Source organism: Onychostruthus taczanowskii, unplaced genomic scaffold (genome assembly GCF_017590055.1).
Source record: "Onychostruthus taczanowskii isolate IOZ18803 unplaced genomic scaffold, ASM1759005v1 scaffold2, whole genome shotgun sequence".
In the NCBI taxonomy this organism is placed as follows: Eukaryota; Metazoa; Chordata; class Aves; order Passeriformes; family Passeridae; genus Onychostruthus; species Onychostruthus taczanowskii.
Genome location: NW_024499239.1, coordinates 18853848 through 18872915, shown reverse-complemented (window position 1 = coordinate 18872915; position 19068 = coordinate 18853848). Strand labels below are relative to the sequence as shown.

The window sequence follows — 19068 nt, the reverse complement described above, 5'->3', positions numbered from 1 at the left end:
AAACAAAGAGAACAACTTTAAAATTACAGCACTTCCCCCAAAACATACCACCAGCATTGAAACAGACCCTGCAGCAGAAACCAGCAGCTGACATTGTAACTGCAGTACCAACTAACCGAGCTTATCCTTCTGTTTAGTATCTTTACTCATGAAAACTGATACTTCTCCTCCAACACCGCCTGCTACACCTCCATCTCCCCGGGCTTTCGATCCCCACAATTTACCAGGCATTCTAGAGAGTAACAAAGCTAATATTGAAGCTTTAAATCTGGAAAAGGAGGAAAAAACCCCTCTCACTTCCTTTCAAAAACACTTTGTAGCTTGCCATATCTATTTAAACCAATACTCAAAGCTTACTGTTTTCTATTAGTCTGATGCTTGTAACATATTCTGTACTTTCACATGTTGTTAACATATGGAAAGAAGTTCCAACAGCATCAAAAGCAGCACTTTGTCAGCTACACTCTGCTAGATTATGATACCTGATTGGGTCATATTAAATGCTTTCATTATTAAAATACTCAGGAACAATCATCCTGACATAGTATTAAATCACTTTCATTTATTGTGAATGGAAGTTACTACTCTTGCTTTATCTGTTCAAATATGATAGTGTTTTTGTTTTAGGCAGGTGATTTTCAAGACAGACATGGGCAACACACTCTTTGTAGATTAATACAGCCTACTGGAATTGCTGAATGATCTATTTATTACTGTTCTTGTTGGGGGAAAAGACCTTTTAGGACATCACTGACATAATAGGTTTCTTTTTTTTACTTACTTATATTTACCTTCACAAAAGTTAGATGCCCTTTAGATATGATTACAATAAAATAAAGGTATTTGTAACTGGATCAGAAGGAAAGACACAAAAGAGCTGTGCATTAAGGCAACTTGCAAGTTTTGGGTTATAATTATTAAGTGAGGAAGTTAGTTACACCTTTATTTCCAGAGAAAGTAACAATAAGCAATAGGTTAGACTAGCCTTCTAACTATACCTTCTTACAGTGCATTGGCTTCCTGTTAAAAAAAAAGGAACTCTGCGACACACATCTAAATCCTGCCTTTCTGAAGGCTGGCAAATAGAAACGAACCTAACAGTGGAGAACACGTGAAGTGACTCATTTACACCCTCGGACTTCTCATGCAGAACACAAAATAGGCACTACACACTTTCTAACTTCAGTGAAGTCTATGTGCAAACATTCACCCTTTTGGCAGCTACAGCCATCAGTCACAATGACTTACCCAGGCTACCAAAGACAAACTCTGCACAAACAGGAGACAGCGCTCTACCCAGAGCTGTAGCTCTGGCTCCTGCCACAACCAGCAGCCAGCCTGAACCAACCACTTCCCCTGCAGAGGCCCGAAGGGGCCATGGGAATGCGGCAAAGCACGGCTCAGCAAGCGCTCAGAAAAGCTCTGTATTTTTAGCCACTGCTGGCCATCAGCAGAGGCTGCAGATGTGGAACAGCAGCTCCCCACGCTGCACAGCTCCACCAGCACTGCTCAGGCACATGGAGCTGCACGAGAACCTCCACACATCAGCAGCCTGGGGACTGAGCTCTGGGCTTTTTTTAACCTGGAGAAAACACACTGCTTATAACAGCAGAGTTTATCACTGTCTGCTTAAAGCATGGGTTGTAGTAAATTCTTTCCATATATCTTGCTGGGTGCTGTTGCTTTGAAACTCTTTTCCATCTAACAGATCCAAGCCAGAAAACTGACTGATAAAATCACTACTTCATCAAACAGGATTATAGCTTAAATCAAATGAAAATTGAATTGAATTCTAATTAACCCAATTCAACTTACAAAGTTTTTCCTACAGTAATGTTATAAGCTTCACTGTTCATCCCATAACAAAGCAACACCTGTGAGCCAAGCAATTTATTTTCCTGTTTCAAGAGCTCATTTGCACTTTATCATGTGCTGCAGAGTGAGCCTCTTCAGTAAAACTGATCATAATTGACTGGAATGTTGACCCTCCCCATATATAGCCATATCCTAATTATTACAGAAAAACATTTGGGAAAATTACAATCCCCAAGTTAAAAATCAGTCATTTTTAATTATCAAGGTACTCCCATTAAAATTTTTAAATATTCTAACATGGAATATCATCAAATGAGATCATTAAACACTGAGACCTGAATTTTTGAGTAAAGATTGTAATTGAAAGGCCTTAAGTGTTACATGTGCTGAATTTTACCAATACTGAAACTTAAAAAAATAAAGATATTCCATTGAGCTCTTATTGGAATTCATATAGTGAAAGCTAAATTGTGCAACCCTCATAGGGTCCAATCACACTTAGAAGGGAAAAAAACCCCCAAAGCTTGCTGATTAAAAATTGATTTTGCAATTATAGAAAAGAAAATGAAAATAAATACACTACATTAAAAAAAAAAAAAAAAAAAAAAAAAGGCAATTGAATTTCACTGGGAATGAAAGCTGTAACATGTCTCTAGGATATAGCCAAAATCTGGCTTTCCTCTACATGACTTATTCTTTTAATACACAAAATCTTGACTGGCCATGTCCAAACAAGTTCTGTGAAGACAGATCACATGAGAGAGACAACCAAATGATATGCTGGTTACCTCTTCTTGAATTTTTAAAGGAATTTCTTTTGAAGAGCATTCACTAACAAAACTGGGGGCAGAAATGTTCTTGCAAATAAATAATATTTACATATACTTCTATGCTTGCTGAGCTTGAAAAGAGTTTCTAAAAGAAACAGCAGCTGCAAAGCCTAGTTCAGTTCTACAGTCTTCTGGGAGAGAAGAGAACTTAACTTCAGTGGTTATTCTTGGTGAAGTTCTGTCATCTGACTGACCTAGTGCCTTTTCAAACACCAATTGCACAAGCAACTGGCATAACCAGTTCTGCTCAAGCAGAATTCCTGAAGTGAACTGATAAAAAATTAATCATGCAAACCTCCATTGCAAATGCACTTCCAGCTTCTCCAAGATTACTCATCCTGACAGCTTCTAAGTTTTAAAACATTTAACTGGATAAAAACTGTACAAAAACTCTCAGTGACCCAGTAAAGCAACCCAGCTGAGCATATACCAATATTGTTTCTTTCTCAGAAGACTAATACTCACATATATTTTCACCATTAAAAACAGGACAAGCAACATCTTAGCTGGAGTGATTTTAATTCCTATATTGTTAAATTACACCATGATGCTATGTTGTATATACACCTGTTGAACAAGAGAGTGCTGTCAGAAGAGTTTTTACAGGGCTTGAGGAAAGGCTCATGCGCTCAAAAAGCCTGTCTGAGCATTGTTTTGGTGAGGGGTCACCTAAATCAGGCTGTGCTTTTAGATGCTGCTGAGGCTCAATTAGTGACTTACAGCACTACTCATGACTCAAAGTCTACATGTCAAAAAATAACTTCAAAAAAGCACCAAATTATTTAGGGGGGATTAGTTATTGTTACCCAAGAGGCACTGGAGACAATTGTTTTAGGCTGCAATTTTGCCAGAAAGTCACTAATGGTTGGCTGCCATGCCACATAATAATTTAATAGTGACTGTTTTGCAACAAATTTAATACAGTCATTCAAAGCTGTAATGTAAGATATTTTGGATGTAAAAGAAAAATATTCACAGTACCAGCAACAACCACAAAATGTCAATAAATTATTTACCCACTTATTAAAGAACATGCACTACAATAAAATATACTGCTAAATGTCAGGGTATTGCACTTATTAAGCCTCTTCAATTTTGTCATCAAAAATCTTTGGTGAACACTTCAGAACCACTGATTGTGTCAAGACAAGCTGTAGATAAAGACTGAATGGTTGAGTACAGTGACAAGTTCAAAAAGCTGCCTCAATTTCATCTTAACAGCCTAACTACAGCTAAGAACAGTCACATGACGTGGATTCCCAGAATACTTTACACTGAATTAAGCAGCACAATCCTTCAAATCAGCACTTGCATTTCACACACAGCAGCTGGTTTTGAAGTTTTACTACATGGTCTCTTTCCATGCAAACATTACTATTCCCACAGCTGTTTGAACAAGAAAAAGCTCCAAACATAAAAAGGCTACATGCAATCCAAAAATCCCAGATCAAGTCAGACAGATTGAAAGAAGCTGTTTTCCTGTCACTGAAAGAGCAGCTCATGAGCTACTGACCACATAGCTGGATTTCACAAGATTTTCCCCATTGGAAAGGCAAATCATTTGATTCACTAGCCAACAGCTTGGGTTCATCTGTAGTAGAACCAATTCTCTAAAATGTTGCTTTCAACAATGCTGGAAAAAAGTTTCACTTAGGTTTTTTTTCTCTTATGACACACTAAGGGAAGCTCTTCACGCCTCACGTACTCAGTGCAACGATCAAGTGGAACACATTCTTCTGAACAGCACTGTTGTGACAGAAGTAAAATTTCAACCAAGAGCCTTTTCTGGTACTGAAATTGTGTGCAACTCAAACAAACAGACTGCACAGTCCTATATACAGATCATAAACTTACCTGTCTTCTTCATACACCACTAATCCTAACACAGAATTAAACAAATACCTTGTGTATTTTCTTTGGGTCTTTCTGTAAGTTTTCTCCAAGAGGTACTTTTCCAAACAACTTCCATCGCACATCATTTTGTTTTTCAAATCTTGCACTCTGCTTTCTGGTAAAAAAATTCCTAAAAAAAAAAAAAAAAAAGGAAGATTAATTACAATAAAAAGAAGGATGAACATTTGTTAACCTTATGTATTCTAATCATATATTCCAACTTCCAACTCCTCTTGTGGTTGTGCTGACAGACACTGTTGCCCAGCTTCAAAAGGTACATCATGCAGTATTATCACCATACCAGGCAATGGACTTTGTTAAATTATAACTTTTAGTAGATAAAAAAAAGTTCATTTTCCAACTTTCTAAAAGTGGACACCTTTCTTTAACACTCCTGGAGATCATTCAGCCTTACTCTTTTAAAAAACAACTAAGACACTAAACCTCTTGCTGCACAAACATTCTTTACCCACCTGTTACAACACATTATTACCAAAAATCACAAAAACCTTGGAGACATAGTACCCTTTTACTTGATCTGTATTGGATCTGCTTTCACAAAATATTATTTTTCTAAATAAGCTTAAAAGCAGCTATCAAAACACATTCTGAAGTCTTTCTGAAATGTCTAGTATTTAGCTTAAACACTGTAGGAAAAATTATAAAGCTAGACAAAGCCACTGACAATTAGATTAGTTTTATTGACATAGTTAGTTTTTAATAATAAAGCGATTTGCCAGACTTGCATCTTCACACCACAACTACTTTTTCCAAAACTGGACACACAGTACAGACCAGTCTTCATGATTTTGATAGGACTCAGCTCCTCGAAGAGCACAGATATTCTACCCCTATTGCAAGCCTGCATTACTAAAGTAACCAATTTTCTTTTGTCCTACTGTCCAGTTTATCCAGTATTCAAATATGTCCAGGTTAGTTCTGTTATTTACTCACCTCAAGGCAGATTTTTCTGGAAACTATTGCTTTTTGCTCCCTCATTTAAATGAAAAAAAAAACCAAAACAAAAAACAAACAAACCACTGATACAAAAGCATTTTTCCTACTGCAATCAGCAGGCAGCTCCAGTACCTTCAAATCACACATGCCTCCATTCCGACATTACTGCTTTTCCTTGCAGTTATCACCTTAATGACTGTGTGTTGGTCCATCAAGTACACATTGTTTCTTACATAAAAAGTGTGATTGTTTGGGAAATAAAACTATTTCGAGTTTCACATTCTAGAAGAGCTGAATACAATGTCTGCAACAAGAACAAACTAGGCACTAAAAAGCTATTTTTCCTGGTCATTTTGTATCAGATGCCATGAAAAATATCACAGCTATACCAACAGAGATAACTGCTGGAATACAAAAAAAATGTTTCATATGTGAAAAACAATTAAGGCTATAACATCAAAGTGTGCTGAAATATATTATAAGGTTAATAGTATGCACTGCCACCCTTAAATATGCATATATTTATACAAATTATCACAAGCTTCTGTATCACAAGGGTACAGTTACCTTGAAATTCGAACCAAGAACAGATTATCATATTAAAAGATAAGGACAAAGTGTTTATGTACAGAAACCGTGCCAGTCGATTACAACTGATGCCAAAGCTAAGCAGTGACTGTGCTTCTCCAAACCCCTTTCAGCTACGCAGAGACTGTAAGGTAACTAAGCCCGAGAGGATGGATCAAGCAAGTTCTAAAATGTATCTAAGAATAAAAAGGAAAGCATGGCAAAAATAACATCATAAAATCTACTTCATGTAAACAGGATACACAATGCAAGACAGACTGGCCGTTCTTGCAAAAGGTTTTTTTTTTTTCAGGTTACTACTGCAGAAGCAAGCAAAATCCAAACTCCAAACCATCTTCAGAGAAAATAAGAACTTCTAGCATGAGGGCCACTGGAAGAGCCCGGTAAGGAGGCACATCTCTGCGCCAGCTCCGTGCACATTCAAATCCTTCTGCAAGTAAAAGACTGTCATCACACTTCATTAGCACTACAATAACACAAAAATTAAAGGCAATTTTCTCACTGTCTCTATCCACATTAGAGATTCCTAGCACAAGTGTATATGCAAGCAACAACTTCAGTCTCCTCTGAGGGATTTTAAGAACATCAGTAAGTCTGTACCCTCAGAGCAAAGTAAAGATGAATTGGAATGATAAATTGTAACAGCTCTCTGCTGCAAGTGCCTGCATAAAACGAACCAAATCTGAAAAGCCAATCCCTCACACTTCCTCTCAATTCCACAATCCTAACTATCTACTTTCCCTTTAGCAGCAGCGTCATAATAAATAATCTGTTCTACAGCTTATCTAGCAGATGGCACAGCACTTGCTCAGCTCACTTTTCTCTATCCCTACATTCTAGGGCACCAGGCATCTCTACCTCCTTTTGTACTGTGTCAGGGATTTCCAGTACACTTTTCATTTATATATATATATATATATATATATATATATATATCTGAAAGCAGCAGGCATGGTCAATATACAGATTTCGTTCTGTACTGTCCTTTTCCTCCACCTCCTGTCTGGGTCAAAATCCCAGTGTTTGGTTGGTGTCCACACTCTTTACAAACTCCAGAAAGTCTCAAAATCTTCCAAAGGCTTAACATTATCAGCAGCCACAAATCAGCACAACCAGATGTAGAAGAGCAAACTACAATGTATTCTTGCTTTGACTGAGGACACACAGCATTAACCCTTGATCTGCGCCAGACTGAAACGCATCAAAGGTACTATATGACAGGATGGCATGGAAGGAGCAGAAGACATGCCACCTAATTTGCACCTAAGAGACCACAACAACCCAAAATAGAACTATGGAATGTTCCCTGGCTCAATTTCTACAGAGCTTTGCAATAAATCAGGACAACACCACAGGGTCCTGATAAAGCCACTACTTGAGATTCCTGAACTGAAAGTAAACCCTTAAAATATGCAACTGCCTTAGGAGGAAGTTTCTGCCATACACATGTCAGAGCAAATAACTCAGAGCAAAACCTTTCATTTTTCTGCTGCCACAGCACCAAAAGGAATTATTTTTCTCCTGTTTTTACACAGCTCCCTCAGATTTTCAAGAAAAGCACTAAGCCATTTCACTTCTGAGCAAATTCACTTAGAAAAATTCCACACTAAAGGTAACTTAAGAAGAGCTTACTAACAGAAAATGCATGTTAACAAGAAGCAAAACTTCTCTACTTGAAAAAACAAAACAAACCCCTAAACAAACATCTTTACTCTGAAGATGAGCCCAGAAATTCTAGGGTAAAAGATGTCAAGGCTTCATTACAAGTGTTTTAAGATAAAAAAAAAATATATTTGAGATCCTGAATGTAAAAAAGGGCTGACATGACTTGAAAGAAAAGATTACATGCTCATCATTAGTTCAGTTTCACTGTCCTCTTCAAAATTATCAGAACACATCATGATGATTTACAACAGGGATATTAACAAGAACATCTGACATGATGCATGATGTCTGCAGTCTCATTAGTGTGGAGTCATTTAAGTGTCATGGATTACATCTGCATTCCTGTTGTACATGCCCACTATTTTACAAAAAGTATTTGTAGCTGCTTATTTTAGAAAAGCCAAGTACAGAAGTTAAATTGAAATCAAATTTCAGTTAGAAAACTGCTTTTTCACAGTCCCCTACAAACAGTATTTGGCACCAAACAGCTGTTTAACCTTGTTATTTTAATTGAGCTGTGGAGAGGGATTACCTACCTGAAGAGAATTTAATTCTAACTCCAGAGTTAATTTTTACATACAAAGAACATCCTGTGGTACAGGACAGAGATGGAACAATCTTTTGCTTGAACATACAGATATTGCATCACCATTCTATACTGATCTGCCCAGCTGCCTTTTCTGTGGGGAAAAAGAGGAAGTTAACACCAAGAGACAAGTTTAGCAGCGTCAGGAAAACTTTATTTTTTAATAAAACTTAAGAAACAATTCCATTTTGGTTCCCTAAGCACTGCTAAAATAAACTTACAAAATAGCTGCTAATATATGCACTGCACATGTGTATATTGTCACTCTTTATGTAGCCTTGTATGCCACCATGATCAGGCTGAAGCCTCAATCAAATTTTTAAAATGTGGTTCTAAAGATATTAGAACCACATCAATAACAAGTAATCAAGTCAAACCTATCCATACCGTATCTGTTAGAGCATTTTCAAGCTTCTGCTTTTAAAAAAAATCCAGCTTCACCACTGAAGAAAGTTTATCTACTTCTGTCCAATTTTCTTTCCAAAAAGACAGGAGGCCTGTGACACAACTGCCAGCAATTACTGCCCCGTGACAAGCTGAGAGCAGCAGCTCCACAAGCATTCAGCTATTCATTTTTTCCACATTTCAGCTGTGCTTTGTTCCAAGCAAGGTCAGTCACTTCTGTGAAGACACCTCCTAAGAGGTTACTCCTTTCCACTACATCCCCCCTGTTCAGTATTCAAACCTATCCTCTAAAGCAGCAGAGACAGTGCTGCCATGGCTTCTGTTGCCAGTTTGCTCCAAGTCTTGAAGTCAGCTGCAAAGCTCCTTCCTGAAAAGTCTCAAAGTTTTCTCAAGCCAGGCAGACCCAACATTGAGCCCATACAGATATCACTGAAGTTTGCTACCACCAGAGTCAAGGAACTGTTTCTCTGGGACGTCACTGAAACAACAGGAAAAAAGGATGGGCTCCCACAGGAGCTGTCAGAGGGTGAAGCTGAGCCGGGCAGGCACACACCCCCCTCTGGACTTTAGGAAACACACAGTATCTTTTTACCAGAATGCCCAAGATATATCAGTTTACTGACACAAAAGGGTAGAGGAGATTAGGATTTAGGAGTTTTTACAACTAGAGCATTTGGGTTAGTCAGAAAATGTGAATTTCAACTTTGCTGATGTGACCATTTTGCCAGGGCTCTTTAGAGGAAGTTCTGCAGTACTTGGACTACTGGCATGCAGCACAGAATCACAACTGCAAGCCATAGAAAAGTGAGATGGCATATGCTGCTCTGTGTTAGACTAACACTGACCCAGCATAGATTACATTTCCAAGTAAATGGGTTCCTTACTCTTAAAAAGATGGTTGGTGTACAGAAACATGTATGAAAATTGTCTAGAAACTGACCCAGCTCATGCAAACTGATGCAATTTCTTATCTGCATTTAACCAACACTAATTTGCATATACAAGTGAATTTTTGTTATAAATTTTAAAATTACACACATCATCTCCAGCTCTCAAGATGCATGCTCCAAATTTTAATTGTCTTTCAATTAAGGTTATTTTCAGAAGACAAAACAAGTGTAATAGTCATGCAAATTAACTACTGGAAGGACTTACCAGTCTCATGAGCACAACAGATGCAAAATAAGGACAGTGGAGAAAGTTCAAAAGGTTCAGTTTTGTAGAACAATTTTATCTTGAAAGACAGTTTTTCAAATTATTATCAGACTGGCATGTGTTCTTAAGAAGCAAGAAAGAAACAAAGGCAAGTCAAAGTTCATTTCAGCTGCTTCTGAAGGAAGACCCTGAAACTCCCCTGATAACTCTAAACTACACCAAAAGAGCACCAAGGTCTTGAACCCCTCAGCCAGGCTGAGGCTAAGGTCCATGTATATTTAGATAAGTAAGCAGATATTAATCATAAGAACCAAGTAAACCCACACTGAGCACACAGGCACTGTAAGACATGTCTCTACAGACATTACTCCACAAGGCATCCAGAAAACTGCATTGAAACAAGACATTTTAAATAGCATGCAGCACCTATTAAGCAAAAAATACACTAAGATAAATTTTACTAAATATTTGCAGCATTGTCAGCAAAAGTGTCCAGCCACCTTATCTGATATGGTATTAATTTAATTTAATTATCTAGGAAACATTCCCAACAACAACATTATTTTCTTCTCATCTTCCAGTGACCCTTTCTATTCTGTACTAATCATACCTTTTGCAACTTACCAATAAACAGAAGAAAGAGTCTCACCTCTAGATGTTCCTAATTTGCTCACTTAAACAATTTCCAGAGACTGAAAAATAAATCCTGAAAATTCAGCAACATATTTATTAAAGGAATTTTTGTTACCTGATTAGTGGAGGAACAAGACTGACACATAAATCATGATGACTGGAGAACTGATGGACTTGAGAAGGCACAGCTGTCAGGAGACCCACCAGTCTCCTGAAATGCCCTAAATCTACATTCTCCAAAGGGAAAAGCAACAATTGGTACCCATGACCCAGTAACACTGGTTTCCAGAAATAATTCACTAGATGCAGTTCTAACATGCTTTCCTCTCAAACCCAGAGCACCTCTCAGTCAACCTATACAGCAACATAACCAGACAGAATACCATCAAAAAAGCTCAAGTACGTTGAGTGAAGAACCTCCATAAACAAGTCAGAAGTTAGGCTTTGAATAAGATTGCAAAATTACATACAAAAGCAGGGTTTGCAGAATTTTGTCTCTGCAAGATTGCCAAAGGTCAGACTAAAGGAAGAGTAATACTTGGTTGATGGATAAACAAATCAACAGAAACAAAGCCAGACAGCCTACAAGTTGACTTGCCTATGAAAGAGTTAACTAATCACAGAACTATGTTTTATAAATTCCTACTACATTTTATAAACAAAGTTTTCCAATCACAAACACTCCAGTATGTTCAGTAAGAATCAGTAAGAAAAACAATAACACTTTACAGTGAAACAGATACCTGCAGGTCTGGAAAAAAAAGACCTCCACAGCTGAGAGAAGCAGTAATACAATATAAGTTAGCAGTAGAGGATACCTGATAGTTTGCAATAGGGTAAGTTGGAAATTTCTCTAGATTTCTGGGAAAAAAAAGCAGGGTTTAATAAACTGTTTATCAAAACTACAGTATTCTGCATCTACCTTTCTTCTTACAGGTTCCCCTCATTTTACAGGGGAACAAAGCAGTGCTGATTGCACTGAGGTATCCAAGACATGCAAAGATAAATCAGGCAGTAACCTGGTGAGTTCAGCTTTAGGACTGGTTGCAGCAAGCCAAGAACTATTTTGCACATGGATAATGCACAATGCTGGTCTACCATGCAAATACTGAAGAATTTTACAGAAACTGGAACTTCAGCAAGTAAGGACTGTCTTACAAAATCAACAAATGGGCCCAACTTCAAACGAATATATTAGCATCAACCAGCTATAATTAATGACCTTTTTCTAGCTGGCCAAATTCCCAGTTACTCTCATATTACCAGAGTAATTGAAATTCCATTCCTAAAATCTGCAAGTAGATTTCTTCATTGATTTGAAGCACTATTACCACACAAATAAAAATCCTAAGCAAAAAGCTGAACCCATATAAACTCCAAGACCTTACAGCAATAGAGATTAAATATGGACCTGTCTGCATTAAGATCAATAGGAAAAAGTGAATAGAAGCTCTGCCTGGTACCTGCAAGACCATATCTGTATCTAGTGTGGGGCTCCTGGACTACAATGAAGAATCAAAAACTGGAGGAAGTCCAATGGATGACCACTATGATCCAGTCAGGTGCTGAGACCTACAACACACAAGCAGGGATGCTAACAAAGGTGTTTTCATTTAGCCTGGATGACCATCCTCAGAGATGCAATAAGGAAAAAGTCCAACAGGCAAGGCAGCAAGCTGCTGCAAGGCATATTTCAAATGGATTAAAGGGGAGGGAAAAAAAAATCACAGTGGCAGAATAAAAATCCTTAACTGTGCAGTCCAGGGAGGTGAAATTCCATGCTTGGATGTACTCACACGGGCAGGGGTTCCTGAGGAACACACTCTGGTGCTGATGCCAGCCCTGCACCGAGCAGGGGCTCACGCACAGCGCTCCAGAAATCCCCCCTGAGCTGAGCTGCCCTGGGATTCCACACTCACAGGAGGCTCCTGCTCACCAAGGGGTGTCCTGCACCAAGTACATGCCTTGTCCTGCCTCCAACTGCTGCCAACTTCTTGTGTTTATTCTGTCAGCTCCAAGGTGTAAATGACCTTAATATTTACTGAAGGGTTTTTAAAAATTATTCTTATGATATGGCTGGAGAACTTTGGAGGCACTGAATGACTAAAAAGAGAGGCTTGACACAAATAAGGAATGGATTTGGAAAATTTATGGTTTCCATATATCAGTTCTGTTAATAAAATTCTATGTAAGGATGAAAACTTCAACAGACCATTTCTTGTTTGAGCCTTCTAAAATGTGTTTAAAACCAAAGTTAACACTGACACCAACTCTTCCACAGATTATGTAACACAGGAAAGGATACTGTATAAATCAAAACATGAAGGAGCAAAAATTGTATTTATTCCATCTAATTTCACCTTGCTCACTGCATTTTTCAGGAAAGAAAAAGTCAGCTGAACATTAAACAGTACTTTGATCAGATGGAGAGAGCAATAGAGCATCACACAGCAGTAATTGTGCTGATGCTCTCCATTCCCTGTGTCATCTACTTCTCACAGCTCCTTTTAACAAAGGGAAACACCAGTAAAGCTCTTGCAAATTAAATGAAGATATAAAGACCATCTAACCCATCCATTCACTAAACCTTCATAGAGACAGTGAATCAGAATGAAACCAGAGCTTAACTTCATTAATCTAAAATAGCTCCTAAAGTCTCAAACACATCTGCGAGAAACTTTTGTAGTTCTCACTCTTTCTATTCAAAGGCAAGTGTGTGCAGTGCTGTATTGGGTTTGCATGGCAAAGTTTAGGTAGTGGGGGGTTACAGGAGTGGCTGCTCTGAAAAGCAGTAGAGGCTTCCTCCATGTCCAACAGAGCCAATGCCAGCTGGCTCCAGGACAAACCTGCCATTGGTCAAGGCTGAGTCCAGTGGGGACAGTGGTAGCTTCCCTGGCACAACAGTTCAGAGGGGGAAAAGTCTGCTGCACAACAGCAGCAGCCAAAAGAGAGGAGTGAGACTGTGTGAGAGGAACAGCCCTGCAGACACCAAGGTCAGTGCAGAAGGAGGGGAAGGAGATGCTCCAAGTGCCAGAGCAGAGGTTCCCCTGCAGCCCCTAGAGCAGCCCATGGTGAGGCAGCTGTGCCTGCAGCCCATGGAGGTCCAGGATGGAGCAGAGATCCACCTGCAGCCCATGGAGGTCCAGGATGGAGCAGAGATCCACCTGCAGCCCATGGAGGTCCAGGATGGAGCAGAGATCCACCTGCAGCCCATGGAGGACCCCACAGTGGAGCAGGTGGATGTGCCTAAAGGAGATTGACCCTGTAAGAACTGGAGCAGCACCTGGGCTCCTCATTTCAAGGGGCCACATGCTGGAGCAGGTTTGCTGGCAGGACTTGTGACCCCACAAGGGAAGGGAGGGTGGGGGAAGCATTACAGCTCAATGCTGCAAGCAACATTCAACACCCATCTATGCTACAAATTTCATTCACCGGCCACACCAGACTTCTGTAATGCTTCCTACCACCCACTAGAAAAGAAACATGCACATGAACATGCACATGTCACCTGCTTTTAAGTAACAACTAGACCATGTTAAGTCCTCACTTACTGCATAGTTTTGTAGAGTTACTAAAAAAACCTTCAAAACTCAAACTATCACTGAGCAGATTTTCATTTAGCTTCTATAACAAACAAATAAGTTCAACAAGCCTCTTTGTTTAAAGTCTTGTTTGTGTAAAACTCTTTCCAGTTACTCAACAGCAACACTAAGATATTAATCTACTAAAGCAACTTCCCTTTATTCTAAAGAGCCAAATCTCAAAATTTAGTGAAAAGTTTAAGGTAGAACTAAAAGAAATGAAATTGTAAAGAGTTACATTATCCCACACAAAAAGGGAAAAAATGGACTGCAACTAATTTAGACAGTTTCAGTTCAACACCTAGTGGAGAACAGGCCACATGACAAAGTTCAAAACTTCATTCTCTGAGTAAGACAGGAATTCTGAAAACTGTATCATACAATTTTCAAACCTTTATCAAAAGCAATGGCTGTTACCTTTGTAGAATTCCAACTTTCCACCTTTGGAAGATTTGCTTTGAGAGAGAATGTTTATTTCAGAAAATTCTGCTGATTTCTTCTGTTTCACAAAGAGCCGTGGTAGTAAATACAGATGGGGAGAGGACTTTTAGTCTGTCAGTTCCAGTAGACAGAGTGGCTTTCAAATAAGAACTATCCAAAACCACACTGTGAAGACTGAAGCACCTTTCAGATAAGCACACCTGAGTGCCTCACAGGCTGCTGAAATACTGCTGCCAGCATCCTGTGTTAAACAGATCCTCAGTGCCTATGCTTTCCCACACCGCTGAAGCATGAGCTTGCTTGCTCTCCACTCTTCCCAGCTCTTTTAGCCACCTCTATTGGCAACAATTTGCTACAAATGCACCCAGATGAAGTAGCAGGGAAGGACAAAACGCCACTCAATTATTCTCTTCCCTCCAACAGGGCAGCGAACCTGCGGGGCCCGGTAACCAGAGCGCTTGGGAGCCCAGCCCACAGCAGGGCAGGGAAGCAGCCTGTGTGGGCGGCCCTGCAGGTTCCCTCCATCAGAGGTTGAGTTTCTGGAGTCCTTCCCATCAGCTTCTGGACAACTCCCCCTGCAGCTCAGTTTGGTTTTGCTCATTTGTGGTGAGAAGCAGTGAACTTGTATCTGCCCCCACAGTGCATCCAGCTCTTTCTGGTTCTCTGCCTACACAGTTCAGTCCTGTTCTCAGCCTGTCTCCTCCTGAAGAGCCAATACTCTACCAGGCTTCATTGAACAGAAACTTGCATAGAAGAGATGACAGCATCATAACTAATATTTCACATTATTCAACCACAATTATTTTCACAATTTTTCTTCCCTCCTGTGGTCAGTGAATTCCCATTTTTGGAGACATGAAAATGGGAAATCAACACTACAATGCTCCTTGTCATTCTATCTTCATTTTAACACCAAAATTAAAGACAGAAGAGATGACAGCATCATAACTAATATTTCACATTATTCAACCACAATTATTTTCACAATTTTTCTTCCCTTCTGTGGTCAGTGAATTCCCATTTTCGGAGACATGAAAATGGGAAATCAACATTACACAATGCTCCTTGTCATTCTATCTTAATTTTAACACCAAAATTAAAGAAGTACATTAAGCTGTCCTCTCATTAAAAGCAACAAACAGCATTATAAAAGGGTCCTATCCATTAACACAGATGAATCACTTTTGCTATCAATGGACCTAATTCCTAAATTCAGAACTCCAAATGATGTGTGACCAGTAATCTCAAAACATGTGTGTACATATCTGATATAAACATATTAAATTCACATGATTTCAGACTTCAAACAGTTACTGAAAGATGTAGCTACTATTTTGAAATTTAAGACCTTTTTCTTATCAGATTACAAGTAAGGTCACAGGTACATGCTTCTGCATATGGTATAATAGGATGCCAATCTTGCTCCAGAAGCTTTCTTCCAGAAATGCAGAGATTCTTTGCAAATAGTAAAATGTAATGTTCTTGTTAAAGCCCTTTATTACATGTGTAGTCCCTATGCTCCTTAGAGGTTTCCTGACATCCAAACACTTAGAACACTTGGATCAAAAACTTCTAGGAGTAGCCTGAAAAGAAAGAAGATCCAGATTCTTGGGAAAACAAACAATATCCATGGCAGTGGACTAAGTAAAGACTTAAACTGCATGGCTTATTATTTAACTGTATATAGTCCTAACCCCTTTATAGTCACTCTCCATGTAAGCACAAAAATCCTCAGTGTCCAAAATGATAACTGAAAATGATAAATGAAAAGAGCAACTTCTGCAGTAAGATCACTACAGTCCTGACTCAGCAAAGCTGTTTAAGATCCACACTTGAAAAAGTTTCTGCAGTACTGCACAGAAGTAAAGTCCAAATGTAAAACTCATTAACCCACACTACTCTGGGTCAATAAGGCAAAGGAGCAGACCAGCCACTGATTCTTTAGTCTCCCACCCCGTTATTTGCCCACACTAGTTTTCAAACCAAGTTCCTGCATAAATTCAAATGAAGGAAATTAATTCCATCTCAGGATTACGTGAAAGACTTCTGGGCTTTTAAAGCTGATACAAGTGACACTTGAAAACAATCAACATGTCAGTTTTTTTGTCAACAGTCAGCATTACAGCTGCTTTCAGAAGCAGTAATTCATTTTCATATGCCAACCTGGAGCCTAATGAGAGCACTGTGGTGCCTTAAGCTCTTCCAAGAGGAAAGCTGTGGTAAGCAAGAAAGCGGCCTCTTTCTCACTTTTGATCTTCCTGGCCACACCCAAAGATGCACCCAGCAGCCCGAGGAATCAACCAGACCTTATGGATACTCAAACTGCTGAAGACACAAACTGAGCCAGAGAAACAGTCCAGGAAACTTTCTTCAGCATAGTGCTCAAGGAGGCAGGGCAGGAGCACTCCATTCCCAAGTGATGTTGAAGGTTCTAGAACTGAAGGAAATAAGCCAACAGTGTTCCCTTTTTATTTGATCTCTTCTACAATTCTTTTTGTAAATGCAGTCTCAAACCAAAACTTCGTAACATACCACAGAACTGACATGGAATGTGCAGCCTTGTGCACAGAGCACATCCACACATGCATACAGTCTCAAAACCAAAAATGAATGCACAGTGCCAAAAAATAATTTTATATTCTAAAGCAACTACTTCTCTAAGCATTTTCTTGGTACTGAGAAAGACTTACCCCTAGCTGATTTGTAAGTAGCTTAAGCACATGTGACCAAGCACTGGAGGCATCTAATTATTGTCAGTATTATCTCTACAGGCAGCCACAAATCTTAACTGACATGTCAAGGGCAAGTTTACTCTGATAAGATCACAGAAATTAGCACATTCTCAGAGGCCAGTTGGGCTTCAATGCAAGCAGACATGCCATTTCAAGAAGCAAGGTTTCTCCCTTTTACCAAATATCAACAACTTGTGCAAAAAATTTAGCTGACTCATCTTTGCTCTCAATGGCTCAAACCTGTATCCTATTACCCAGAGAAGCCCCCAAAGAGCTAAACCTGCAGATTAAGGCAGTCTCTGCACTGCAGCCTTACCCAGTGAGCACCAGGCTGCTGGAAGGCTGTGTACAAAGCACTCAGGTCTCTATGATGTACACATGTGTGCCAGCCACTGGCCAAAGCCAAGATAATTTGGCTCTCTCTTACTACGGTTCACCTTGGTTTTCTAAAGCGAAGTTTATGCACTCAACCTGCGAGACTGAATCACAACTTTCAGCACAGAGTGCAGTACTAAGAACACACTTAGCATTGCACTCTGTGCTGAAAGGGACTTTGTTTACACCCACCACTGCAGCACTTGGAACAAACTGCTTTAGGAAGCTCCCTCTCAGCAAGCTGGTCTTGAACAATACTATTCAAAATGCCTCCTCTTCATCTCACACTGCACACAAACCCCAGTACAGAGCACAGGGTGAGCTGGGTAGGAAGGTCTCTAGAAAGCAGCTACTTTCAAACAAAACACTGGAAGACCCAGGTTCATTTACTTCAGTACTGGTATAAGTCCTGGGAATCCAAGGAGCCACAGGAACTCCAGGCAACAGGGAGTTTTCAAACGCATGGGTGGCAGATTACAAACACCAACAAAAACTAGCAACGGCATGTTTTGAACCTTCACAATGCTGACAGTATAAATATAAATAGCACTCCCTGTGGCACAGAACAACCTCCGAGGCTCCCTGCTTGTTCAATACCTGTGGAACTCACAACCAGGTCTTATGACATGAAACGGTGCATAAAACACGGGGGTGTGGTGTGCAAGTACAGACAAGAAGCAGGCAGCTCTTGTTTCCAAAACAGAGCAGGAAGTGGATGCCAAAGAGGAGGATATTCAAGGTCAGGTTACAGACTGAGCACCTGGAACTTCAAAGCCGATCATCTAGTTCGAACTTAATCCTCATATTCTTACAATGACATCACCCAGTGACCAAGATTATCTGTTCCCCATTTAAAAGGTAGTAATGACAGCCCTTTTTTCCTGGCATTCAATGCACCTGCAAAGATTCAGGTGAAAAAGCTCAGTCTAGTGAGTACTACAATTTCTGCAACACTGGTAAAACCACCAGAGACTACACTAGAACAGAATTTGGACACGTGGCTTTGCTTTGTTGGATAAGAGAAGTTGAGAAGCTGTTAAACATCCTGCTCTGAGTGGGGTCTAAATGTGCCTGTTCCACTGTGCTCCCTTCCAGGCTGAAGGACACCATTTGTTTGAGTTAGCAGTTGTGCTACCACAATGGTAACAAAAGTTTATGCTCTGAAGTGCTGAGAAGCCTCCTGCTCCAGAATTAAGTCTGGTTCCATGGCAACAAACAGACAAGGGTCCACAAAAGCATCAGCACCTCAAACATGACTGATGACTGGAATTCTGCTGCACAGTACTTTAACCTAAGAATAAAAATCAACAAAGGCTTCAGTCAGCCCAGTAGGTCTAAACAAATTGATTTTCTTAAGCTTTGCAAATAAGTCAGTATTTCAAAGAATGATTTTTACCAATTCTTGCTGTACT

The 19068-nt window shown here is 39.5% G+C and overlaps 1 protein-coding gene across 1 annotated transcript in view; it reads right to left on the bottom strand.

Moving 5' to 3' along the window:
- The window catches only part of TBC1D14 (TBC1 domain family member 14), a 65498-nt gene that overhangs the window by 39109 nt on the left and 7321 nt on the right, over positions 1-19068 (bottom strand). The window contains exon 3 of the mRNA XM_041402975.1: positions 4548-4668. Coding sequence (XP_041258909.1) covers positions 4548-4668 — 121 coding nt within the window. The remainder of the gene's footprint in view (positions 1-4547; positions 4669-19068) is intronic.